The sequence below is a fragment of the Stigmatopora argus genome, chromosome 15 (genome assembly GCF_051989625.1).
Source record: "Stigmatopora argus isolate UIUO_Sarg chromosome 15, RoL_Sarg_1.0, whole genome shotgun sequence".
Classification (NCBI taxonomy): domain Eukaryota; kingdom Metazoa; phylum Chordata; class Actinopteri; order Syngnathiformes; family Syngnathidae; genus Stigmatopora; species Stigmatopora argus.
The window spans coordinates 7,970,852-7,997,460 of NC_135401.1; the positions used below are offsets into that span (position 1 = coordinate 7,970,852).

Sequence of the window (26,609 nt, forward strand, 5' to 3'; positions counted from 1 at the left end):
GTACATTAATTTTATTATTATTATTATACTCATTAAAAAATAGTAACCCACTCTTTGCCCGGATTCAATTGGGATAGGCTCTGGCACCCCGGGAAACCTATCAACTAAACCTCTATCTATATTTATATCTCTATGTACATACATGGAGTGGAAGTGCAAGTGAAAAGCTCTAGTGACCCCTCACGGTATAAGACGAAAGTGCAGTAGTAGTAGTAGTCACTTGCCCTATCAAAGAATAAAATATATTGTATGTATATGTTAAAATCGACCTAGATTTTTAATATAAACAATTCTTGAAGATAACCGCTGAATGTATTAACCATAAAAAGGTCATGTGGAAGTGTGCTTTGTATCCTGGTTTGAAATGAACTCTCTTGGTTGCACTGCTTGTTCTGTAGGGTTTTCACAGCATACTTAGTATTGTAGTGTCATAAAAGACTAATCTTTAATGTGACATCATGAAAATGTGGCCTAATTTGTTCGTCAGCTTTACATCTTTCTTGCAGTCATTCATCCACGTCAATGGATTCGCTGTACTCTTTCCTTTACGCCATTATGTATTGATTTTGTTCACCTTATGAGAAATAGTTTTGTTTGAGTAGGGTGTGTCCACCCTTTGTTTGCAACATTTGATTCTATTAAAAGCGAGGGATTTCCCTTGCGGGGCGTTCCAGTGTGCGTAAATAAGTAGTGCAAATAGGAAATTTACTTATACTTAACTTTTGCTCAAACAAAAAAACACATTAAGCATATAAACATTTATTTATTCAAACTATATGATAAAGAAGAAAAAAACACAAGACTCCTATTGTCATATTCAAAAGACAGGGGACATTTACATGTTTATTGACCAAAATGAAACCACAGTAGCGCTCTGCTGTTGCATTTATATGTTCACAGTACAGCATATAGTACATTAGCTCTTCTACTATATTAAGCAAATGTAAAACAGGAAGGGTACATGTTCCCAGATAACCGTGCGGGGGGGAGAAACTTGAAACACCTGTCATTTTGTGGAAAAATAAGTCTTTGGATTTCTCTTAAAACGCTTAAAAGCCCAAATTTAATTGTAAAATAATTTCTTAGTACTATTTCATTCATAGAATCATATAGAATCTGTTTAACAAAATCTTTATTAAAGTACAGCTTTTGGATTAGTTCATCTGAAAATATACACACTTAAATTTACCCTTAGATATTTGGGCACCTCTCTACAACAAGGGCACCCTAAATAACCAATGTATATATTATTTTTAAGTGCTACTGTTATTTTTTTTTCATATTTATGATGTAATATTACAGAAAAAAACCCTGTACCCTAAACTTGTTTCTTTTGTTAGTCTCGATCTGATCTCGGCGATGTATTTGGTTGCATTATTTCTATTCAGCAGCAGTGTTGGTGGTCGTCGCGGTACGTACACACTAACACAGAGCGTTTTGAGGTGGGGAAAACAGGAGGAATGCTGTGACTTAATTGCATTGAATCCATTTAAGTGCTTTTGATTGTCATTCGGCAGATCAGTTTGGTTTTCACACACGCACACACATTCTCATCTTCTACATTCGTGCACTAATATGTGTTGTCAATTAGTGTCTAGCATCATTTAGGTAGATTATGAATGGCATTGTGTCACAAGCAAATTACATCCCGACTAACCAAGCAAATACAGATTAGTTAAATGGTCCAGAATATCAAGAAATAGTTTACTGGCTGGTTGAGTGCTATCTGTTGATGAAATTGTCTCCTAAAACCGTTTAACCTGCAGTAATCCAGAGATTTCAACAACAAATCAAGTGCATTAACACTTACAGATCATTTGACATCACGAGACAGCAAGCTAAAACGCCACAGCTGTGCTATAGACAACAAGGATGAGCACAATGTGGCGGCACGTCTGCCACTGAGGATAATTTGGCGACTTTTTATTCTTCCTATAACGCACTATGTAGGGTTTGACTAAACTGGGGGTGATGAATGTGGAGTGTGATGAGCTGGCGACTAGTGAAGTACAATGTTGCACCTGAGTCTTGTGGACTGGGCTGAGGCAGTGTAAACGGGACGAGTCTTGTTTATATATATTTTTTTTTTAAGAGAGGGGGGCTATCGTGGGTGAAATACCGCCGGGGAACCTCACTGTGCCGTCCTCTGTCAACGGCGCTCAAGGAACCAGATCTCGTTTTGACGCTGGTTGTGCGCGGGGTTGGTGTAGCCGGCCACGATGAACGAATCATTGACGCAGAGCCCGGGGGACTCGAGCAACTCCGCCAGTGTGGTTATCTGATTCACGATGGTCAACTCGTTGGTGGGGCCGGAGAACGGCCTACAAGGAGAGCGGGGATGAACAAAAATACAATTAAACACACAGAAAACACTTATCTAGTGCATCCCAGCAGAAAGATTAATAATAAAGTAAAAGAAGCATCTCATTTAATTATTGTTGATGTGTTGTAGTGGGGAAAAATGTAAAGAAAATGGGCTTATATTTGAACTGGGAGGGTTGCCAGCTCCATAAAAAAATCATGATAATTGACTGCCAACCAGTTGCTCACCTTGTGTACATAATGGCTGCAGGCCAGACTTCGATGACGATGTTGCTGTCGTGAGGCTGTGGGGGTTGAGCTTGGTGCACAGGGGGTAGGTAGTACGCCACTGTCACTTCCTGGGCAATAGTTGAATGGTTCTCGTCTGTGCGCACCACCGTCACGATGGGCAGCGACATGCCCAGGTAGTTGCCTGCATGCGAGCGAAAAATAAGACGTCATCTCACCACTGCGTGAATTAAAGCTGATGGTCGCGCTGGGTGTTTAAACTTACCTGAAGAGTTCTCCTGGCAGATGTATCTCATTATCCTCATGAAGCCGTAGCAGATGCTCTGTTCGTACGTCTCCTCGCGCATCGTTATGCAGGCCCAGTTTCCCATTTCGTATTGGCGCTTCTCATAAAGCAGTTCCCCGCACTGCAAAAAGTACACAGATTAGCTACTATTCAATTGCTTTTGGTCATTTTGAGGTAGATGGGTTGTCCTCTATATTTTAACTCACACTTGAGAGATCATGATACCTTTTCTTTCCGTGTTAGCAGGTTAAAAGGGACATGCTCTCTGTTACTGCGCCCGTTGTTGTTGGTAGCTAACTGTTGAATGGGTTGAGCCATTTCTGCAATAGAAAAAAGAAAAGAGTTCAAGGTCAGTGGAAGGAAAATTAGTGTCATTAGGACACATTCCCAGTGGAAAATACACGTAAATTACAGCAAATGTGTAAATTGCACCTTATTTTATTAACGTAAGCACAAGAAAATACAGGAATAAAATATGTAGCCTATAACAAGCATCTCCGCAAAGACATTTTGGATGAAAAGTTTTCAGTTTGGTTCTGCTATTTTCATTCCTACGTATCAACAATGGTGTGGGGAAAGGCCCAACCCTAAACTTTTCCAGATTCTAATGAGAAAAACACACTGGAACTGGTGTGAGAAGGTTGCCAGATGGGCGCAGTGCTGCGTCAAGGCATCACATGTATTAGAGTTGACACAGAGAACACTGATTGAAGCTTCCCATTGCCAACTATAGACCACTATTGACGCTCAAACCAATCATCAGCCATATTTCAAATGCTGTGTTTAAAAAAAAAATACCAGTTTGCAGACTCACCATTAACTAATGACTCAATGATTATGATAATACTAGTACCATCAACTGGAATTAAATAACACATTTCTGTACTGAAATCCAAGGCATTACCACCAATTCAATCACATCAAATCAATGGGATAGACGAGGGGCTGGGTGGTCTGACCTACACTGCACATTCAGAGTGCCCAATACAGATCTGAACGGGCCTTACCTGTTTAACCCTTTTGTGACAAATGACTATTTTTGGCAATTAAAAAAAAAACACCTTCATGAAGACGTAGCGTCCAGCTTTTATATTAGGACATAACATTTTGTAGGCCACAATATTACCATTCGGTATAGTCAAATATGGCCTACGCTTTGTACTTTGTCCTTTTGGCTTTTGCTTTGTTGTTCTGCGGCCTTTGACTGTACTGTCTAACTTATAACTATGCCTTTTCTTGCTACTGTCACAATGAAATTTCCCGAATACGGGATGAATAAAGCTATCCAATCCAAGCCAATCCAATGACACAAAATGTGATAGCCACATATGTGGGTGCAACGTCCCAATTAGAATGATATATATTACATTTTTTTATCACCCCTGCACGGAAGTAAAGCCCATAGAACGGGGCAGTTATCTCAAAAATAAATAAAGGGACTCTTGGCAAATTTGCATTAACGAAATTACACCAACTCTAAAGTCAAATTTGATTTATAGCTAAGCCGGTGCATGACTAGCTCTCGAATGTCAGGAAGAATTTAACATGTTTTATAAAAACAATGGTATTATTCGTGTAAAGCTTCGTTTCTGCCGCATGTTGTTGTAGTGGTTCACTCACTCAATTTCTGCTCATTGGTGATGTGATTGTTAGTGCGAATGGTTGTCTGTTTCAATCTGACTGACTACCGCTCTGAGGTGTAGTCTGCCTTTCGTTGAAAATGAATGAAGCTTGGTTTCAGATTTTGCAACAGAAGTTGTCATTGATGAAATGTTTTTGCCTTTTGGAGCGAAGTGTGCCGTCTCCTGCTAAAATGAGTGTGCCTAGTTAATTAGTTTGTCACTTTAATTCAATTGTTTTCTCTTCCCGAATGCACAGCTTTGGTAAGAGAGCGAGAAGCGTGATAGGGAAATAAAACTTTAGCTGTATTTTCCACAGTTCTTAGACCCACATAATCAAAATGAAAGAAGGGCAGATAATTATTCCGCAATGAACAAAGAGGTCCTCTGGCTAAGATCTATCTGTCAAATATAATGCTATATACAAAAAGTGTTAACAACTTTGGATAATGAGTCCAATTTTCCAGTAATGGAAATTCATTCTCTACACTCCATATTATTAAATACATTAACATTTATTACACACTTGTGCAATACAGCCATGACAGATTAATGTTTCTGGTGCTAAATGTATAATACCGCTCATTTTTTTGTTTCTACTTATTTGTGGTCTTTTGCTGGGAAAACACACTTTGTGGAGTTGCACCACCAATTTCATCATACGCAACTGTGTATGATGACAATTGGCTTTTTTGATGATTTGATGCTGATGATAAAGCCTATGTCTGAACAGAACAGAACAGATTGTTGATCTATTTGATGAAATAAGTGTCATCCAATGGCGATGGTTGTCCATTGCTACAATATGTTCCTAAAAATCTCAGATAAGCAGATGTACATTTGAAAGTTCCACTTGTTTGGAGTTTATTACAAGGCTTTCAAGGGAGACAACTCCCATCTGCCAAACCTGTAAATCCGGGCAAAAGGCGCTTTGCATTTGTCCTCTGCACTGTATTTATGTGCAGGATTTAGCGGCAGCCATGTCCCGACCAGTTCACACTCGGTAGGTAATCTATCCTCGAGGCAGAAAGCTCCGGCGAGCCATTTTGTGATAAATCCTCAATTAGTGCTCCGCTTGGAGTACAAGAGGAAGGACAAGCTCCATTATGTTGTTGACTTTGTCACTGTGTCATTCTTAACAACATTTTAGCCATCAATTCAATATTGAAGACTGGCACAATGTCGTACAAAAAAACAACAACACGTTTTGAACATGGTTATAGTTCACTGTCAACCGAGTTAGGGACTTGCTATCATTTCATATCTAAATTACACTATTTATAATATGAAACGTAGCCCATTATATTATATAATTTGTTTGTTTATTGTAGTTATTAGTAGAGTTTTAAAACATCTAGATTGTTACTGACCTGAAGTTGTTTTTAAAATATGACTTTAATGATTAGTTTGTCATTTGTCACATGAAAATAATGAAGGGAGCTGACATTTTTCCCAAACATAGTCAATATAAACTGGAAAATTCAAAAGTAAAAACATAAAAAGTATCAGTCTGAACAGACGCGTCAAATCAAAGTCAGCTTTGCACAACGGGACAATAATTGTGGGTCAGATGTGGAAATTAGATTCATAACAACTTGCAAATTTTGATGTAAACAATATTCTCATACCATATAGAAAGTAATGGCTCAATTTTCTCTGTTAATTAATGGGTTGTGTCGAACCCTGAGTGCCGCAACCACATTCCAGATGCCTTAATAGATGGCACAAATGAGGACGCAGTTAAATACAGAACTATTTCTATTCTCTGTTTTAACCACTACCCCATGTATTAGCCGTTTAAATAAAATAGCTGTATTCAATATAATAATTTAATATAATTGAACAAATAGTGAAGGTGACATTTTGAACCGTACATACACGCATTATAAGGATGGGCTATCATTTCAGTGTTGGTCACAAACAAGAATTTGCGAGCGTTATTATTATTTTATAAGGTTGAACACCACAGCGCAGAATAATCTTTGCTCCAAAGACAATCAGACCTTTACTTTGTTCATCGGGGGAGTACAAATGGCTAATTGTTTGTTTGCGCAACACTTTTAAGCCGTAACAATTCTTTATGATGCTGTGAACTTTTTATTAACATGAATACATAAGCATGAAACCCCAATCAAAAGAGAATAATCCAATCCTTATAGATGTCTTTTGTATCAAATGTCATTTCATTGTGCAAGGGTTTGTTTTTATGGCTTTAAAGTTCGGATGTTTTTTTTCGCCTTCAAAATGGAACATTTTGTGCTTTTATTCGACAATTTTTGTGCGTGTAGTTTTCACTTTTTACCTGATGATAATATTCAAGACAGACGTTTTGCACTTTATTGGCAATTACTTTTGCTCAACACATGGCTTGATGTTTTTAAAGAGAGAAAAACAATGGAAAAATGGTAGATCAGATTTTGTTTGTAGGCCATGCTCTAGGCTACTTTAGGGTCCCATGATCTCCAAGTGTTGTTAAGCTGAAGCTTGTTCCACTTGTAATAACACTGTAATGAGTTAACTATGTAAAAGGACCTTTTAAAAGCGTGCCACAACACATTCCGGGAACGTATTCATAGGTGTTCCTCGCAGTAAACTCGATTAAAATGTGCACAAACAAGTGGAGTAACAAAGAGTTGAACTTAACAGACTAAAGTAGGTCGTCCCTTGTTGTTTCGACGTGTCTAGTTTATTAACCCACGAAGCTAAAGCTAAGTTAACCATATGACCACCTTATCTTTTGCGACCAATTTTAGCACTATAGCCCAAGTTAGTTAATGAGTAGTTTATTACCATTTGCGACTTCCACTTGGTGTCCCCTGGCTACGTCCTGCCAGTAGTGCAGCAGGCGATCGGGGTCCTCCTCGTCGTCTTCCAAACTCCCGTTGCCGGAGTCGGACATCTGGTCCTCGGAGAAGGACTCCAAGTCCTCCAGGGTGATCATGCCACCGCCACCGCTGCCACCACCGCCGTCGACCGGGCCGCCCCCGCCACCTCCACCGCCATTCATCTGACAGCCGCCTTGGTCCATTTCGTTCGAGCGATTCAATGTATACACTTCGTGTCGTTGTTTCCTTCCAGGGCTGCTAAAAAAAATGGATCTGGAAACGTAAACGCTAAAAAAGACGGTATAAAAATGACGCTGTTTCTTCCTTTCCTGACTGGGCTGTCCAGATCAGGATCACGGCCGTTCTCGGGTCAGTAAATCGATCACTACGCAAGTGGCCACGGCGTATTTTGCCATCACAATTGTAATGTTGTCGGCTGTCAACAACTTTGTCCCAAAATTCGTGTCCGCCCTCTTTGCCTTCAAGTGTTTGGCTTCAACCTGCGAAATCTGTAACAGCGACGTTTATAGGAGAAAAAAGCGCACCACGTGACGCGTAGGGCCGAACCACTCCCCTCCTCCTCGAGCCTCTGCCGAGATGATAAATAGTACCAAAGGGATAAATATCACAGCCCAGTCCTCACTCACGCAGGTGGATGGATCAGTCCCATCGCTTAATTCATCAAAACGAAAAGAATCAAGATACATTTGGCACAAAAATGTACTCATCAGTATTTTTATTTCATTTTTTTTTTAAATTAATTATTTTAATTGGGCGGCCCGGCGGGTGAGTGGTTAGGGTGTTGGCCTCATAGCTCTGGGGTGCTGGGTTCAAATCCAGGTTGGTACACCTGTGTGGAGTTTGCATGTTCTCCCCGGGCCCGTGTGGGTTTCCTCCGGGTGCTCCGGTTTCCTCCCACATTCCAAAAACATCCATGATATGCTGATTGGACACTCTAAATTGCCCCTAGGTATGGGTGTGTGTGCATGGTTGTCCGTCTCCTTGTGCCCTGTGATTGGCTGGCTACCGATTCAGGGTGTCCCCCGCCTCTGGCCCGGAGTCAGCTGGGATAGGCTCCAGCACCCCCCATGACCCTAATGAGGATAAAGCGGTTCTGAAGGATTTGAATAATTCTTTTAACCTTTCAGGTACTCTGGTCACTACAGTGGACAGCTATTCAAAAGTTGTCACTTAAAACCTTTAACCCTTTAATAGAGCAAGTGATTCTAGAGGTCATTAAAACAATCACTAATGATCAACCATTATAATGTTTTCAAATAACTTAATAAATAAATGTTATTAAAAATAATAAATTAAAGAAAAATGCTTTAAAAAGAATCAGGCACTGTGGTCACTACAGTGGACAGCTACTCAAAAGTTGTCACTTAAAATATTTAACCCTTTATAGAGCAAGTGATTCTTCGGGTCAATAATATGTGATTAAAAATAATAAATTGAACAAAAATGTTTTAAAAAAAAAAGAAATACACCCAACTTATTGCCCCGCTCAGAAAGCTGACAATCTGTTACGACTCATTCATTTAGCCCTCCAAGTCAAAATGGATTGAACAATGAGTGGCCTGTAGGGATTAAAATATATAGTTTGTGCATAAAAGTATTAATAAGTAGTTGACTAGCCATATGAATATGAAATTAAAACAAAATTAAAACAATATTAACATTCTTGCTGCAGGTGTATGGTGCATAGTGGTGGGATAAAAAGTATCTCCATTAAAATTCCCAAATAGAATGGTAATATCAATAAATATTAAATTGGCAAATAATCAATTTCTGTGTGCTGCTGGGAGAACCTAAGGTATGTCTCTAAAAAAGATTTTTGTAGATCATCCTAGAATGCACTACATTTTTCAGGATTTTTCAAGGCTCATTGTTGTACAATTTAGCTGCTCTTACAATGAGCTGAAAGGAGGAAAAAAAACGAAAGCTCGATTGCACTGAAGATGATAGAATAGAGAATTGGAACTTAGAGAGATAGTATATGTCCCATTATTGTCCATCCATCATTTTTTGTAGTCTACTACACTTTGAGTATTATTTTTATGCAGGAGAACATCCATTTACCTTTGTAGGATTGTAAATAAATGATAATCAAAATGATTCCTGTTCATTTAAAGCTTGTTTTATGACAACGCAAGTGAATCAGCTGTGAAATAGTTTTTTACTGTGGATTTTTCTTGGAAATCACAACAGCCTGGAAGTCAACTGCTGTCATAGAACAGACCTGTGCTCCACTTTTGAGGTCCTGCCATATTAGTGCATTTTAATGTTGCCAACAGCAAACAAACGAGTCCTTTGTCCTTACATAATAAACAAACTTGAACTTGAGCAGGCAGGATTTTGTCTGATCAGCGGCGCTGCGACAGCCAGCCACCATGTTGCACACTTCCACATGCACGTAGAGAGGACATTATATAATCCTCTACAGTCTGTGGGGGAGTTTCCATGTACACTAAATGTGTGCATGCGCACACACTTACGTTACTATATGCCCTGTTGCTATATTTGTTGAGCTTGGCAATACATTGATGGATAATTACACGCCTATATGAGGTTGGTTAATCATTCAAAATGTGACCGATAAGCATTTGCCAAGATGGGTGTAATAATTTCATATGTGATGACCTTCATCAAACGAGTGAGGTCAATCAATTTGTTCTTTATTTGTTGAACTTGTTTTTTTCTTCTCTTAAACGCACACCAACACACACATAAACAGACCTACATCCCCTCCATTGTGGACATGCAGAGTTCAGCCATGTGCAGGTTCCGTTATTAATAGCAGCCCACAGAGCGGCTTTTTTTCACATTCTTCACGTCACTTAACTCCAGGCTGCTCCACCAATCAGGTGCAGACAGGCGCACACACAAGCAGTGTCGCCTCTTCACTCCTCGATGTGTTGTTAACGCGTTTTTTGGAGGGTGAAGACGTTTAAGATTAAATACCAAATATTTTCCCACATCTCTAAATCAATATTTGAATAGTTTTAGAATAAAATTCATCACAAAAAAAGCAAATATGATGTATTGCATCTTCAGATAATGTATACACTGCATGGCATTCTTCCAAAATGGCATTTTATTTATTCATGTAGCCTCTTATACACTAACAGTGGACTACTACCACTACACTTTAGTAAATAAGTCCATACATTGAGTTATGAATTATTTTGAGAGTGCATTCATTCATTCATTTTCTGTACCGCTTATCCTTTCAAGGCTCGTGGGGGGTGCTGGAGCCTATCTCAGCCAACTATGGGCACAAGTGTAGGACGCCCTAGATGGGTGGTCGGTCAATCATAAGCAATAGTGGTTTGAAAATAATGTAAGGTGTTAATAAACCAGAGGCAACTTAAAAAATGCACACTAAATGATGTGCAATGCTGTTTTAAATGAAAGGTCAGTGGAATTACCTGTTGTTATTCAACACTTTTCCCTTGTCGTGTAAAGAACACCTGTCTTTAGCCCCCCTGAAAAGGACAGAGATTTGTCCCAATTGGGCCAAGTGGCTCAGTTTTCATATCCAAGGCAAAGCACGATCACTATCATTTCTGAGAAAAGGCTCGGCTAAAGGCTTTCTCGTGTATAGTAACATACACATTTTCCATATCGCTGTTTAAATCATTTCAGAATGTGTTCCACTGTTAACTATTTATAGGGCACTCATTTAACTCTTTGGTAACAATTGACGGTGGTAGACGTCCAATTTTGACTGGTAGAGGCTGGCAAAAAATATCGCTGCTAACCCTCGCAGTCAAAATGGGTTTTCTGCCGTTAATGGCGCAGAAAAAACAGTCCTCAAAGTTTAAATGAATTCGAGATTTATCCCTGTCAAAGGTAGGATTTGTGTTAATTTTTTTAAATGTTCTTTTAAATGGGATATGTTCAATATATATGACAATGACGTTAAGTGTTATGTTAAAAGGAAGAGAAATCCAAGGTCATTTGTCTTGCACTTGAGCTGCCTGCATCACCCGTAATGATGATGCTAACATCATCTTCAAGTTAATGATGTTAGATAATTGAATTTTAAGGGTTAGATTGCGTGTGAAACATACTAACAAAATAACTCAGTTGCTCACCACACATCACACATGCTGTGTGTGCTGCATTTTGTTCTTCAATCTGTATTGTGACTCTGTTTCTAGAGCAACATCTCACCATTATCAAAATTTAAATTGTAATGACTGTCTGGGCCGTGAGGCTGAATAGATATCCTCAAATTGTCTGTCGAACAACTTGCTACCCTCTTCCTCTTGCTTTTATTCCAAAACAAGGGCAGGGAGATAGAAAAATGCTATGATTTGTCTATTGTTAACATTGAAGAAAAATATCTTTTAGTCATTGTTGCTCAGTTCAATAAATACTGAAATGCTGAGATCCCGTATGTGTGGAATCACTTCTGTGCTTCGTGGCTGCTCGTCAGTGAAAAAACATTGGCAGGAAATCCCCAATTACGATGACCTACATACATGATGTGTGCTTCTCTGTAAGGTCCTGGAAAAGTTCACGTCTCGCTTGATCCAAAACCGAGTGATGGCACACAAGGATTTACAGAATCTCACCAAGTACCAACTCCTCCTTGCCAGGGACCAGTTCCGTAAGAACCCTCCAACACACATCAAGGTACAAATTGTTGGCGTAAATGGATCGATACTTTTCGAATGAGTATTTAAACACACTCTAACACCAGAAGAACAAGACCACACACAATTATTTACCGTATCAGCAGGACACAACGAAAATAATGTTTTTTTTTAACCTGGCTACGATGTTCTGACCCAATTTGGGTTGGCAGCAATTGAACAACCAAACCTTTCTTGCGCAATGGTCTTTCCAAATTGCACAGTATTCCTTCATTTGCTGCCAAACCCTCTCAGTCGATCATCAATGGCAGCTAATGAGTTCATTTATGTTGTTACTTAAAGCCGTTAGTGTGTATAAGAGTTTGTATGTACATGCGTTGTCCCTTTAAGAAGCTACGTCAGTCAGGGTCTTAACAAGTTCTCCAACAAAAAACAATAAAAGTCCGGGAAATTTGGAGCTTTTCTTTAGCCTAATAATTACTAGGGCATTAAGTATGACTAAATAATAATTCACAGTTTGTATTTAGGGAATTTGAGCAACAATTTTAAATGGTAATTATCAATAACCTTCCGGGCGACCAAAAGACCGGCGACCAAAAGATCGGCGACCAAAAGACCGGTGACCAATCGTCCGTGTACCGTAAAAACAGTTCAATTTTAAAGAAACTGGTTTGTCTATCCATGTCCAAGAAGTCATCGACGAATCAACTTTGAATTGAGTTACATGGCCTTGTAGTTAACTACATGAAAAAATAAGTCCTTCAACCTTAGATATAAATAAATATTTTTGACTGTCTGGAAAAATGTGCCAAAAATGTATTAATGTTTGATCCTGGCTGCAACCCCATTTAAAATGTAGTCTCCTTCAGCTGCAACCCCATTTAAAAGATATTCTCCTTTAGATTTTTCTAGGGTAAAGTCATTCAACTTTGAAGCTCCACAGTCCTGACTGCTGTTGTTCACAGTAGTCTGTGAACTTGCTTGTTGTGCTTGCAGGGACCGCAGCAGGGAATGCTGGAGGGAGACTTTGCCCTTTGCATTAGCCTGTGTCATGGCTACGAGCTACTCATGCAGATGGGACTCCGGTCATTCTTTTTATTCATCCAGGGGATCATGGATGGATCCAGAGGTTTGTTTCATAGATTTCGATTCAAATCCACATCTAAGCGCAGCATGCGTTTCTTTTTCCACGTCTCTAGCCAAAGATGTCATTTCATAGCCGTGTGTTGTTTGACATCTCCATCCTCTGTTTGTTTTAGAAATGTCCCGGGCCAGGAATGAGCTGCAAAGGACTCCCACCTTCATGGATCTTTATTATGAAATAGAGACAAAGTTTGCAAAGGAACCTGGTATTTAAGAGAGATTTTTTTTTCCTCCCAAGCATATAGCTCAACATTAAATCTGCTATCTTTATCTGTCTATTGCCAGGCATAGATGACCCCTATGTTTATGGTCACCCCAAGCTGCAGAAACTTGATGAGGTGGTGGTCCAACACTTCCACTTTTTGACACAGAATGCATCGAGTAATGGCCATTTGCTTGTCCTAAAAATCCACCAATGTAGAAACCCAGCGATTCGTGTATAAATGAATGCCATTAAATCAACCCCCAGGTTCAACTGGTGCAGGGGAAGTGGGCACACGGGTGATGATCTTTTCGTCATTTCGGGACAGCGTGCAGGAGATCGCGCTCATGTTGAACCGCCACAGCCCACTAATTAGAGCCATGACATTCACGGGACATGGCTCGGCGGGGAAAGCAGTCAAAGGTTTAACCCAGAAGGAGCAACTGGAGGTGGGGTCTTTCTCTTTACTCTTCGTCATGACCACATCTCATCAGATTGTTCCCGTCCAATCAAAAGCATGTGTGGTTTTAAACAGAAAATGAAAAAAAGAAAAATACAGTGGGTTCTTTGTGTTGCTGTTAGCCGACAAATGAATAACAAAAAAATTAGACGTAAATGCTTTTCGTTGTACGGCTATATGAGATGGTAATACTGAAGGATGTGCTTTCACCCTCAATGTGGTTATTTTTGACAATTAAAAAAAAAAACATCCCATAACAACAACGTTATTATTTGGTATATAAGAGGCGATGCTAGGTCTCAATTATAATTGTCATTAATTATTTTGGTATTTTTGGGGTAATTCATAGATATATTAGATAAATAAGTTCATAAAATTCATAGTCATATAAAATTGTTAATATAAACTAAGTTGAGGGGTGCTAGAGCCAACCCTAGCCAACAATATGACGCAGTAAGAAAACTAGGCATTTTCAGGTTATTTTTATCGGTACTCGGTCGTTTGGTTGCCGGTCTTTTGGTCGCCCGGAAGGTTATTGATAATTACCATCGTTATCGTAATTGTAAATCGTTGCTCAAATTCCCTAAATACAAACTGTGAATTATTATTTAGTCATACTTAATGCCCTATTAATTATTAGGCTAAAGAAAAGCTCCAAATTTCCCGTACTTTTATTGTGTTTTGTTGGAGAACTTGTTAAGACCCTGACTGAGGTAGCTTCTTAAAGGGACAACGCATGTACATACAAACTCTTATACACTCACACGTCCCCTCAGTGAAACTGCTCAGGGCCATTGTTGGCTTTTATTGATGCGTAGACCGTGTTGTTTTACCTTGTTTTGTCGCTGGTCTTTTGGTCGCCCGTTGTTTGGGTCCGGGCGACCAAAAGACCGGCGACCAAAAGACGGCGACCAAAAGACTGGCGAACAAACGACCGCACACGATTTTTATCGCGCGATCAAAACTAAATTGTGTTGGTGTTTTCGTTTAAATAGGTGGTGAACAGGTTCCGTCAGGGTGGCTTTAACACACTGGTGTCGACCTGCGTTGGAGAGGAGGGGCTGGACATCGGCGAGGTTGACCTCATCGTCTGTTTCGACGCGCAAAAGAATCCCACCCGTCTTGTGCAGCGCATGGGTCGCACTGGACGCAAGAGGCAAGGGCGCATCGTGGTCACCCTGGCCCAGGGACGGGAAGAGAGGGTATGTATTTTTCATTTACAGTAACAGTCAGCAAACAGGCAAGTGTCTTAATCACAGCACCATGCAACCTGACCTTAAATTTGAACTTAGATCTACAACCAGAGTCAGAGGACTAAACACAGCCTGTTGAAGTCCATCATGGGTGACAAGAGTGGCTTCGACATGTACCCCAACAGTCCTCGCATGCTACCCGAAGGTCTAAATCCCACTCTGCATAAGATGCACCTCACCTGTGGCCAGTTTAAGCAGCGTTTAGGTAGCAGACGGTCTTCAAAGGGTCGCCATTCACTCATCCACCTACAAAACTTTTGTAAGTGCTCATTTGATGAGTAGAGATTAAAGTGGAAAAGCTTCACCTTGACTCGGGATTTTGAGTGTTTTATATTTTTTGTCAGTTTGTCAGGAGGGCACTGCATCGGGAGGATTTTTGAGCAGCACAGAGTATTCATTGTGGGAGTCCACCATGAAGCTGCGGGAAGATGAGGCTCAACCGACCTTGAGGCGATCATCACGCTGCGTTTCTTTACCACATGATGAGCCATTTCAGGTCTCTTTCTCTTGAAATTGTTTTACTTGGTAGAAATCTCTTGAGTTTGATAACAGAAGTTTATGAAATACATGCTCCATTTGGAGATGATAATATTAAACAAAGGAAAAACTGAAATATAAGGTAAAAGCGTGTACCAAAGATGATGAAATCTCTAACGTATTGAAATTTATTTTAAAATTTGTGGTAATTATCTGTTAAGAAATACTGGTGTCTAATCTGCTTTTGCCTGCGTAGTGGTGAATTTGGCTTCTTGAGGATGATCCTTTTTTTAACCCTCCCAAGATACATTTTTCCATTTCTTCACCTGTGCAACATTTCAAATACCATTGTTTTGTGTTCCTTAACTTTCCAACTTTCTTTTATTGCTTCTGTTGCAGTTTTTCAAACGTGGAAATATTGTAATATAAAAAAAACCTTCCTTAGTGTGAGCATTAAGCCTCTTTAGAGCAAGTGGCTGTTTCTCATAATTAGAAAAAATAACTTAACCTCATAAAGATCAAGTTGTCTTTTCAGGGTCACCACAATTTACAGCTCTTTTCTCACAATGAATGACTGGGTGTGTTCAAGGGCCATTCCGAGAAAAGAGCTGTAAATTGACTGCAAAAATGACCCTTTCAATTCTATCCGGAAACACAAGGAAAGACAAAACACTACAATATAATATACATTGTGAAAATAACGTACTGTACAAAGGGTGTGTCTTGAGAACCAGGAACCGATTATTATCATTATAATTAGCACTTTGAAACATGCATTTTACTCTAAAGTAGGTCAATTTACACATTTAATTTTGTTTTGAATTTTATTTTATGTTGTATTCATAAATACACAGTATTTATAAATGTATAGTATATGTATATGTATTATTTATTTTATTTTTTTAGGAAAGAATTTTCATTTTGGTGCAGCCCTTACAAAAATACAATCTCCATTTCAATAATACTGTAAAGTTAATGTTTTTTTTAGATTTTTTTTGGTTAACTCATTAACATTAATCATAGAAAAAGTATATAGCCAATTCGTTTAAACTGTGACTGTGGCTGTTAATGCGTCAGTGCCATTGATGGCTGTAGAGTTTAATCCATTATGACTTGGAGTTCTGACAGTGGATATTTGCTGCCAGCCTATCACTGTCATTGGAAAGCAATGAGTTCAATGAGAGGCCTTATTAAGGTCAAATCTTTTCTTTTTCACATTCTTGCCTTAGGTTAGGTTAGAACTTTATTTCATCCCGTATTCGGGAAATTTCTTGGTTGCAGTAGCAAGACAGACACAAGACACACAAGACATTGTAGAACTAGGTAAAAAACTAAATACATACCAAAATGCAATAAAAAAAGCAGCAAAAACACAAAACGAGCAAGAGCTTGCTCATTGTATTGTTGTTTTTTGTAAGTGAAAATAAACTAAATAATTTTATCTTTTAAAGGATGACATTCCCAAAGATGGCGTACCTGTCAGAGAACTTTCTCTTTGGGAATGGAGGCACTGGCAACATCGAGAGCTTCCAACTCATGTCGTGGATCACTCCCTGCGCTGCCAGCATTATATTAAAGTGATGCAACTCGTCGACGACATGCGTGAAGAAAACAAGGTGAGATTTTGTCTAATATACACCTGCACAGAGTGATACATTAAGTCTGGCAAAGGTTTTAAAAATGAATCATTATACATTGAAAACACAGAGAATCCATTAAAAAAAATCTTATCCCCTTTTACAAAACAAGTAAGCTAGTTTGTGGAGTTAGACTTGCAGTTGTAATTTTTATGAAACACTCTTTTTCTTAAAAGGAATCAGCTGAGCTTCATCACAACATACGAATTGAATTTGGGTTAAGTAACTGCAGTCATTCTTTCAACCCAAAAGGCGAATTCTTGACATGACAAACAAGTTCAGCCGTTTTTCTACGTCATGATTTTGCTCACTCATTAATAATGATTCATTTATATCTTGCCTGATATCCCTGTTTATTTCCCTCAAGCAAACAACTTCTCTTTTGGGACAAATGTATGCTTTGTGTTCACAGATTTATTCATTATTCCACATTTTAAAAATACACGGCAAATGCGTCAGAATTTCTCAAATTTGTCATGAGTCAAAATTACTGTCTTAAATGACAAAACTCCCAACAGGCTTGAGAATGTTTTCATTTTTATATGCTCCTTACATGCATCAGTCTTGTCCACACATCCCATAACAGTCGGTAATGTAATCACATGGTTGCTTTGTTACTCACCACCTGATGTTTGTTTAAACACTAAGAGTATCTCCAATTGCGCTTACATATCAGAAGATTGAAGCATTGATAAAAATGGTGCACGGCTCCAAATCCTTTAATTTGGGTCAGATGTTACGATAAAACCAACCTCTGGTTTCGCTTCCATGAGATTTGGCTAGAAAAGGGTTCGAAGCGAGGGAAACCATCTGCCAAAACATAATAAGGAGTGTACAATGAATTGGTTCAACTCTATCTTGGTGATTATTTTCATAGAGACACTATAAAGGTGCAAAGCTGTGATTTTCAATTTGAGGGAGAGATTTTGAAATTTAGTGAATTTCCATGTTTTACAATCATAAAGGTCAGACTTTTAAACTGGTTTCTGAGCCTGGAATGCCAATACAAACAAACAAATGAAAAAAGCTAGTATTTCATTCATATAAATATGCTTCTCTTCTAACCATGCATGTGATTTTTGCTGACAACACCAAGAAATGTTTGAAAAATTAAATTCAACCACTTTGAGGGTCTAACTTTGAATCTGATGTGTTTTTATTGGATTGGATTGGATAACTTTATTCATCCCGTATTCGGGAAATTTCGTTGTCACAGTAGCAAGAGGGTGAGAATACAGACACAGGAAAAGACATTTTAGACATAAATAGATAAGTAATAAGTAAGTTAATAGATAAATATATAATAAATAAGCGTGTTGCTGAAAAAAAATATATATATATATATATATATATATATATATATATATATATATATATATATGTATATATATATACATATATATACATATATATATATACATATATATATACATATATATACATACATATACACATGCGTGTACATGCACATATATAAGCACATATATACATACATACAAATAGATGTACATGCATGCATACGGTAGGTATTAACACATTTTTTTGTTAAAGAGCCTGACAGCTGATGATTTACACTCTACTGTCATTCTATAACACTTCCCTGTTCTTTGTGTTTCTGTCTTATCGGTCACTAGGTGTGTGTTTCTCAGAATCTGATATGGTTAAATGTGCACATTGCATATGCAGCTTTAAAAACTGAAAAACCACAGCAGGTTTTCACTGTTATCTCCTATCGACTAAAAAATGGAGGCTACACAAATTACCTTTGATTATTTATTTTTTTAAATTGGCCAGTTGAAATTTAAAAACCACTTGTTTTGAAGACCCTTGATTTCTGCAGTTAAATTTAGATCAAATTTCTAGTGTGGTTCACAGAGATAGCCGACTTTTGTTCATTTGGCACATAATCAGTTTAAAGAGCTAATAAGTCAATGAGTGGAATCTAATGTTTGCTCGACCAGGCAAGATAGTTTGAAGTGGAATAGGACCATAAATGGATGGAATTCCATTGGTTGAGAACTTGGCTGCATGAATTCCTTGGAATTCAAATTAGGCAGCAAGGATTATGGTTAATTGTAACAGAAAAATTCAGATCACAAATAATTGTGTTTGATGAACCACAATAGCCTTCATGTTCACTGGATCCAAAAATAATACTAATAGAACTAGCCAAACTTGGCGGAATTACTTCATGTGCAGCCAACAAATCCAAATATTTTTTAAATGCTATCAAGATCAACATTCCTGACCAATTTTTCCACTAAATTCTTTGAGTACATTGGGTCATTGTCTGAACAATAATGGAGGACATCTGCAATTTGTAATGCACAATACCAATACTTGTATTGTAAAGTGTCTTTTCTGTGGAGAACTTGAAATATTTGAATTTAACAGTCCATGTTGAATGGAAGGTGACAAAAAGGTTTTACGGTTTAAAAAAAATAGTGCCTAAAATGTGTGTTTCTGTTAGAATGATTGGCCAAAACGTTTGTGAATGTATATGTGGTCAAGGCCTTAATGAGGTTTTTTCCTTTAAAACGTTCTCAATGCAAAAAAAAAATAGGCCGTTGTCATGTAAATTCAAAGGCAATTTTCAGATGATTTATTGTGAGAATATAATACTTTGTGATTCTCTGCAATTCCTATAAAGTATTTATTCAACCACTTGAAGACCCACAATTCAACAGCCTTCCATTTTTGCGACTATTTGTTGTCCATTCCGCAAGCCGTATCCCCCGCTAGGATAACTTAAGCTGCGGCTTACTTCGGTAGTTGGATTTCGTAGAGGCCTTCTGACCTATTGCTCCAGAAACACAGGTGGTCATAGAAAATGCTCCCAACTTTCCAATTTCACCGTTTAAATCCCGCTGACACACTTTACTCCCTCCTTTTCTAAAAGCCTGCGTAGGTCATTTTTCCATAGTCTTTTGAAGCGAGTTTTTTGTTTGGCCAAGTCAAGACAGTGTCGCAAGCTGTGTTTCCACCACTTGTTGTCACGTTGCTCTTTGTGATGAAGAAATGCAGGCCATGCAGACAGACGGGCCTCCTTGTCTGTGATTATGTAATCCTGCCAAGTGTTACATAAAGCCAGGAAGCTGGATCTGGGGCAGGTTGTGATGACCTAGATGGGGTTTGAAAAAGCAGGAGACTGCAAAAACACCTATCAAACTATTAAACTATGTATTCTTATAGAATTATTTGTCAATAGCAAAGTTTTGGCATTGTGTCATTAACATATGTATAGGATAGGGTCATAAAATTGTCCTAAAATCTTCGCTTGTTAGCATGAAATTTGTACCTATTCATTCATTCATTTTCCAGCCCGCGTATCCTCGCAAGGGTTGTGGGGGGTGCTGGAGCCTATCCCAGCTGACTTTGAGTCGGATGCAGGGGACATGCTGAATCTGTGGTCAGCCAATCGCAGGGCACAAGGAGACAACGAATCACACTCATAGCTAGGGGCAATTTAGAGTGTTCAACCATCCTGCCATGTATGTTTTTGAGATGTGGCAGGGAAATGGGTAACCCAGAGAAATTCATCAATCTTTTACATAAATCAACTCTATTTACTACATGCCACCGTAGTTAGTTCCAATGATTGGTTTTGTTGTAGAAATGAACTATCATTAAACAAGGTGCAAGGGGAAGGTGTGGTAAATGGTATATGGTATGCAGTGTGGTTGGCATACTGCTGCCTCACATACTTTACAGAGTTACACAAGCATCAGAAATTACATTTTGTTCCATCTATAAAAGTGCCTCAATGGGCAGAGATTCAAACTTGTATGCGATCATGTTAAACTTGTTAGAGGATGGCCATTACGAAAGTTTCACTCACACCTCAGTACATTAGCTAATAATTTCTAGATTTATACATGAAGAGAGAGAAAAAATCTCTTTATATTTGATTCTAATGGAGGGAACAAGGTACATTGTTCTCTATGACTACCGCAATGCATACTTAATGAGAATCGATACTCTATCCTCTTCTCCACACAATGTGTATTGGCCATATTTATGACTATTAGTACTCTAGTTTATGGACTATAATTTGCACATATTTTTATGGTTTTGTTGGGTCTGCAACTAATAGGCAGAAATTTTGTTTTTCCCCCACAAATTGTGAACAGTAAGTAGGCCACCCCGTGGGTGCTTTCTATTGTCAGAGTTGGCGAAGTTGTGCAGAGGTGGTTTTGAAGACAAAGACTTACGTGGCAAAGCAATGTTTAGAGTGAAATCGAGAGTTTTTGCATTATTCTGGCTATAGTCATCTGAACAACTTGAGATTTGACATATTTATTTATTAACTTATTTATTACCTATCTATTTATGTCTAAAATGTATTTTCCTGAATACGGGATGAATAAAGTTATCCAATCCAATCAGAATAAATTTAGCTTATTGGTCTCAATTTGATTGACATTGATATAATGTAGTATGTTTTTTGTCTTTTCGTCCTGACAAAAATAAGTTCACCCCAAAATGTGACTTATAACCCAGTGCATGTTTGTTTATTCTTTGTGCTTGTGCAAAACATACTCAACTGTGATTACAAATATATTTTTCCAAACAGGAAGTGGGATATGATTATCTCATTTTTTTGTTTTAGAAATGACCACACTTATGCGCTCACCTTTTCAAGCCCAGCTTTCATTTGCTCTGTTGTCTCCATGGGCAGCTTCCTTCTTCTGCTTACTGGTTTATTGGCACCCCGCTGCCCCAGAGCAGGGTGCCACTCCCGGCAGATTAATTCCAGGTCGTATGCTTTGCGAGCCAGACAGATTTTTGGCAACGACTTTGTGCTTCTGTATTTGCCTTCTTTGTTCCACATTTTAAATCTTATTCCGCAACAAGACGGAAATTGAGCATTGTGTAAAGAATACTTTCCAAACATTTGAACCTTCATCCAATATAGTATGCTACTTTTTCAATTTCCTGGTTAGATAACTGTGAGACGTATGACGACACTGTTGATTGACAGTGTGGTAATAAAATAAAATAAAATAGAATTTGAAAGTCCAGACTTTGACCGCATTTCCATGTTCTTCTTCGCAGGAGGACTGCGCATACGAGCGGGAACTATCTTTTTACCTCAATAAAGCTGAAGCAGGTGGCAATTTAACCAAGATTAAGAAAAACAAGCGCTCCAAAAGTGGTAGGCAATCGTCAACTAGTTTGGAACGCCAAGAAAAGAATGAGGAATCAAACACTATACGAAAACTCCTTAAAAAACGAAAGCCTGCTGAACAATGCTCCGTTTCACCTGAATTAAACAATGATGAGGTTGTCGTTATCTCTGACGATGCCCTTAAAGTAGATTGCCCTAGCCCTCAGGAGGTGCTGATTAAACGGGACAATGAAGATGATGTTGAACTCAAGGATATGTTCTATCTCCCCAAATGGGAAGCCTGTCCTCTCCATTCGGGCATCCTAAGTACAGACGAGAACCTGAGAGCCATCTTGGCCAACGTTGCCGAACTCTTGAGTAAATCACCTCCGCCTTTGTTGGATTTGGACACGCTCGTGGTTGACTCGACTTCTCCTCCTCTGGATGAATCTCTTCAACCATTCAAAGTTAGCTTTACATTGGATGTAGATGATGATGATGATGAGAGTATGGCGCCATTAAATGTGACTCCAGAAGATAAGATAAGTCCAACCTGGGAGGAGCTCTTTGAGGACAAAGGTACAAATAAGAAAACTAAAAACCACCAGCAAAATGTTGCTAAAGAAAATGAACCGGTGGAGGACCCGAATACGATTGAGTGGGACGACGAGCAGATAGACAAAAGCATGGACCTGTTTAGCGATGACGAAGCTTTCCTGGATATCACCATTCCGGACTGCCGTACTCCCAAAGACGGAGTCACGCCCACTGCTTCTCCCAATGTGAAGGACATCTCTAACAACAAAATGCACTCAGAAACGTGTGACGTAGGAATGAGACCTCCATCGCCAAATGGCAAAAGGATGTCAAAGCAAAAAGGGAACGAATGTCCTCCAGTTTCAAAAAGTACGGAATCCTTTAACAGTTTTGCTGTCAATTTTGACCTTGGCTTTTCCTTAGAGGATTCTGAGGACGATGAAGACGCCGTTTCATTGAACGCTACACTCAAGCGGGTCAAAAAAGAGGAGGCCTTATCATGTGCATCCATTCCGTCAACCTCTCATAGCTTTCACAAGCTTGTTACGCCTTCTCACGGCACACAGTCCAGATTTTTCAGGTCTCAGAGGCTCTCGGAGCAGAAGTCGCCATTGACGTCGAAGGTGGTCCCGTTGGCGTCACAGTGTTCTACCGAAACTCGTGCCGTTCGCCTCTCGCTCAATACTCTGAAACGAAGACGACCGGAAGATCGTTCAAAGTCGGTAGTGGAAGCGCAAGCGGAGTGTTCCATTGTGCCAGAACCTGAACTTCATCAAGGTTTGTTTATCAATGATCCCTGATTTCTCAAGCATAAACTGCACTTTGTTATTGTTAAAGATGTTTGTGGCGCTTTCCAACCATAAAGCGCGGTACACGGTCGATTGGTTGCCGGTCTTTTGGTCGCCGATCTTTTGGTCGCCGGTCTTTTGGTCGCCCGGAAGGTTATTGATAATTACCATTTAAATCGTTGCTCAAATTCCCTAAATACAAAAAGAGAATTACTATTTAGTCATACTTAAAGCCCTATTAATTATTAGGCTAAAGAAAAGCTCCAAATTTCCCAGACTTTTATTGTTTTTTGTTGGAGAACTTGTTAAGACCCTGACTGACGTAGCTTCTTAAAGGGACAACGCATGTACATACAAACTCTTATATACTCACACGTCCACTCAGTGAAACTGCTCAGGGTCATTGTTGGCTTTTATTGATGCGTAGACCGTGTTGTTTTACCTTGTTTTGTCGCCGGTCTTTTGGTCGCGGTCTTTTGGTCGCCGGTCTTTTGGTCGCCCATTGTCGCGATCCGGGCGACCAAAAGACCGCGACCAATCGACCGCACACGATAAAGCGCACATTACATGTTAAGCATGGTAGTGGTGGCATCCATTGGAGCTTTTTTTTGCTTTTTGAGCTCAGGTCATGTTTACGCAAAAACGTTCTTAAGCAAAATGCAAAAGTGTTGTGTTGCTGTTATTTTTAGTTCCCTTTTTACACTTATTTTAGCGGTCGATTGTGAAGCTTTTATTAGGTCGGCATTCCAAATGTGAACATTTTTGCAATTTCTTTCAGCTGAGTGCACAATAGACAGCGATGAAGACGTTGTTGGCCATAAAAGAAGACATACTAACAAGGTCAATTGTCTGTCATCTCCAGAAGCAGTGGTGAGAGACACACACACAGACACACAATGCCTCTCTGATCAATAGAACATGCTGTTCATGTAACGGCCAAATCAGCAGTGACGTTTGCAATTCGGACCATTCGGGCTGTCATTAGGAAAAATCTAGTTGTCACAGCAACAGGCATCTAAGAATGAGGACTTTGAATGCTTTTGTGCAAACAAAATTACAATGCGACACAGTCATCTGGCAACACAGGTACTTTTGATGGCTTTTTACTAACCGACACATACAAAATGTGTGTTTTCAAGTCAAAGATCCTCTCAGATGCAGACTCGCCGCTTGTAAGGAGGAAACATGCGACTGCAATCATCATGGTGAGATTGGTTTCATTAGCCGTATGATGATGTCAACACATTCAAACCGTCACCACCAGCTGACCCTTCCGTCCCTCGTCTCCAGTCTGACACAACAGAAGCAGACGATGATGACGATTTTCAGCCCGAGCGTGTGCTTGCACACAGAAAAATGATGCAGCCAGTCAACCGTATCAGGACCAAGGTGTTACTCACATTTGCGTGATAAGAATCAAATCTCCCCAGTCTCAAATGGCAGCTTTTCTTTCTTGAATGTCATGTTTGTAATTGTCACCTGTGTCACCCTTGGCATTTTATCCCTATGTCTGTTTATCTCCTGAAGCATAACAAATGCCAAAAGGGACGTCATTTCCTGGATGAGGAAGCGGCACTGTCTGAGAACGAGGAGGGAACGTCGGTTTCATCCGATGAAGAAGACGGAGATGAGCAGAACCGCTCTCTTGATGGCTTCGTGGTGGACAATACACACCTCTCTCAGGGACTGACTGGTAGCGTACACAGTTGCTAGCTAGCTAGTTTGACACCTGACCATTAGTTCATTAGTAAACACTTTGCCTCATTATTTTAACCCCTCTGAGTCCGCGGTCTGTTGATTTTCATCAGATTCCGAGATGCAGGGGATATACTTGAAGTCTGTAAAAAGCCCAGCCATCCATGGAAAGTTCAAGATGTCCTACAAAAGCCATCACAACACTGATATATTTTCCCAGGTAGTACTACTGCCTACTTACTTGTGTACCATAAACCAAGGGTCTTCTCTTGACAACAATTCGGCATGTAACTTTAAATAACTCAGCTTGCCGCGGAAATGAAATTCAGGATGCCTTTGACAAAAGAGTACGGTTGGATAACGAAAACAATCGTGCTACTAGGTAGAGACACTAAACTACTAAGTGGGTGCGTTTACCTAATGACATTTAAAACAAGTGGCATCAATTCTGCCGTTAAATCTCGCCGGAACAGGTCACACCATTTGCTTACACTTTTGTTTACAGGTTCCTGAGCAAGACCACACTTATAAAGAAGACAGTTTTGTGGTGGGCAGCCAAGAAGAGGAGGAGGAGGAAGAGGGGAGCTCTGAGGAAGCTGTTGAGCTGATGCCGGAGGCCTCGGACGTGGATGGAAGGAGACAGTACGCCACCAGACGGCGTGTCTTCTTGCACAAAGCCAGAGAAAAAAACGCTGCTTCCGCGAGAGGAGTCGGATGTCGGGCCAAGTCGAGGAGCAAGCGTGGCCGTGTTCTCCGTATGATAGATTCAAGTGAGGAAGATGAGGGAGCAGATGGTTTGAAAACCTCAAAGCCCATCAAGTTTTTGCAGCAAGCCTCATCATCCGCTTCCTCTTCTTCAAATATTGCATCCAAGGTGTCCGTCCTTGGCAGGGAAATGAGGGAACAGAGGTAACATCCAACATTTTAAGGATCATTTGTCTGGATTAATGCATTCAGCACGGAACAACTTGTGTAATGCTTTCTTTCTTCTGCAGGAGTCATCAGAGGATTGAAAAACTACATGAGATTTCTGACCAGCTGGACTTTGATACCTCAACGTCACGTGATGCATCCAAGCAACAGCCTCAGGTACAAATGAAAATAAAATATTTTGAAGAACTACCTCTAAGGAAACTATACCATGCCTGTTTTCATATTCTCATCCTAGTGTTAAAATGTGAGAAGTAAAACTTCAAACAAGTAGTTTTTATCATGTCATTTGTATTTCTCTTGTTATTGTCAACGGTACTCGGCCGTTTGGTCGCCGGACTTTTGGTCGCCCGGAAGGTTATTGATAATTACCATTTAAAATTGTTGCTCAAATTCCCTAAATACAAACTACGAATTATTATTTAGTCATACTTAATGCCTTATTAATTATTAGGCTAAAGAAAAGCTCCAAATTTCCCGTACTTTTATTGTGTTT

General features: G+C 39.4%; 2 protein-coding genes across 3 annotated transcripts in view; one reads left to right on the top strand and one right to left on the bottom strand.

The window, feature by feature from the left end:
* fancm (FA complementation group M) overlaps positions 1 to 26,609 on the top strand; it is a 32,384-nt gene that overhangs the window by 2,249 nt on the left and 3,526 nt on the right. The window contains exons 5-21 of one of the 2 annotated variants that reach the window (XM_077621266.1): positions 11,793 to 11,924; positions 12,881 to 13,013; positions 13,144 to 13,233; positions 13,313 to 13,408; positions 13,497 to 13,678; positions 14,685 to 14,891; positions 14,982 to 15,201; positions 15,287 to 15,438; positions 16,871 to 17,035; positions 22,112 to 23,477; positions 24,267 to 24,358; positions 24,628 to 24,693; positions 24,779 to 24,877; positions 25,016 to 25,181; positions 25,297 to 25,403; positions 25,689 to 26,092; positions 26,179 to 26,272. In XM_077621266.1, coding sequence (XP_077477392.1) covers positions 11,793 to 11,924; positions 12,881 to 13,013; positions 13,144 to 13,233; positions 13,313 to 13,408; positions 13,497 to 13,678; positions 14,685 to 14,891; positions 14,982 to 15,201; positions 15,287 to 15,438; positions 16,871 to 17,035; positions 22,112 to 23,477; positions 24,267 to 24,358; positions 24,628 to 24,693; positions 24,779 to 24,877; positions 25,016 to 25,181; positions 25,297 to 25,403; positions 25,689 to 26,092; positions 26,179 to 26,272 — 3,771 coding nt within the window. Of the gene's footprint in view, positions 1 to 11,792; positions 11,925 to 12,880; positions 13,014 to 13,143; positions 13,234 to 13,312; positions 13,409 to 13,496; positions 13,679 to 14,684; positions 14,892 to 14,981; positions 15,202 to 15,286; positions 15,439 to 16,870; positions 17,036 to 21,665; positions 21,813 to 22,111; positions 23,478 to 24,266; positions 24,359 to 24,627; positions 24,694 to 24,778; positions 24,878 to 25,015; positions 25,182 to 25,296; positions 25,404 to 25,688; positions 26,093 to 26,178; positions 26,273 to 26,609 lie in introns of those variants that run through there. The other variant, XM_077621267.1, reaches the window with a different exon arrangement.
* Positions 809 to 7,805, bottom strand: soul3 (heme-binding protein soul3). Its single transcript, XM_077621491.1, has 5 exons — positions 7,246 to 7,805; positions 3,062 to 3,156; positions 2,816 to 2,957; positions 2,551 to 2,734; positions 809 to 2,321 (listed from the first exon to the last, which is right to left on the bottom strand). Exons 1-5 carry the CDS (start codon positions 7,481 to 7,483, stop codon positions 2,150 to 2,152), a joined length of 831 nt encoding a protein of 276 aa, XP_077477617.1. The 5' UTR covers positions 7,484 to 7,805; the 3' UTR covers positions 809 to 2,149.

Coding starts and splice junctions, on each gene's coding strand:
- soul3 (XM_077621491.1), bottom strand. CDS start 7,483: ATGGACCAAGGCGGCTGTCAGATGAATGGCGGTGGAGGTGGCGGGGGC. Junction 3,157..7,245: donor CCAAGTGGAAGTCGCAAATG/GTAATAAACTAC, acceptor TTTCTATTGCAG/AAATGGCTCAACCCATTCAA. Junction 2,958..3,061: donor TGCTAACACGGAAAGAAAAG/GTATCATGATCT, acceptor TACTTTTTGCAG/TGCGGGGAACTGCTTTATGA.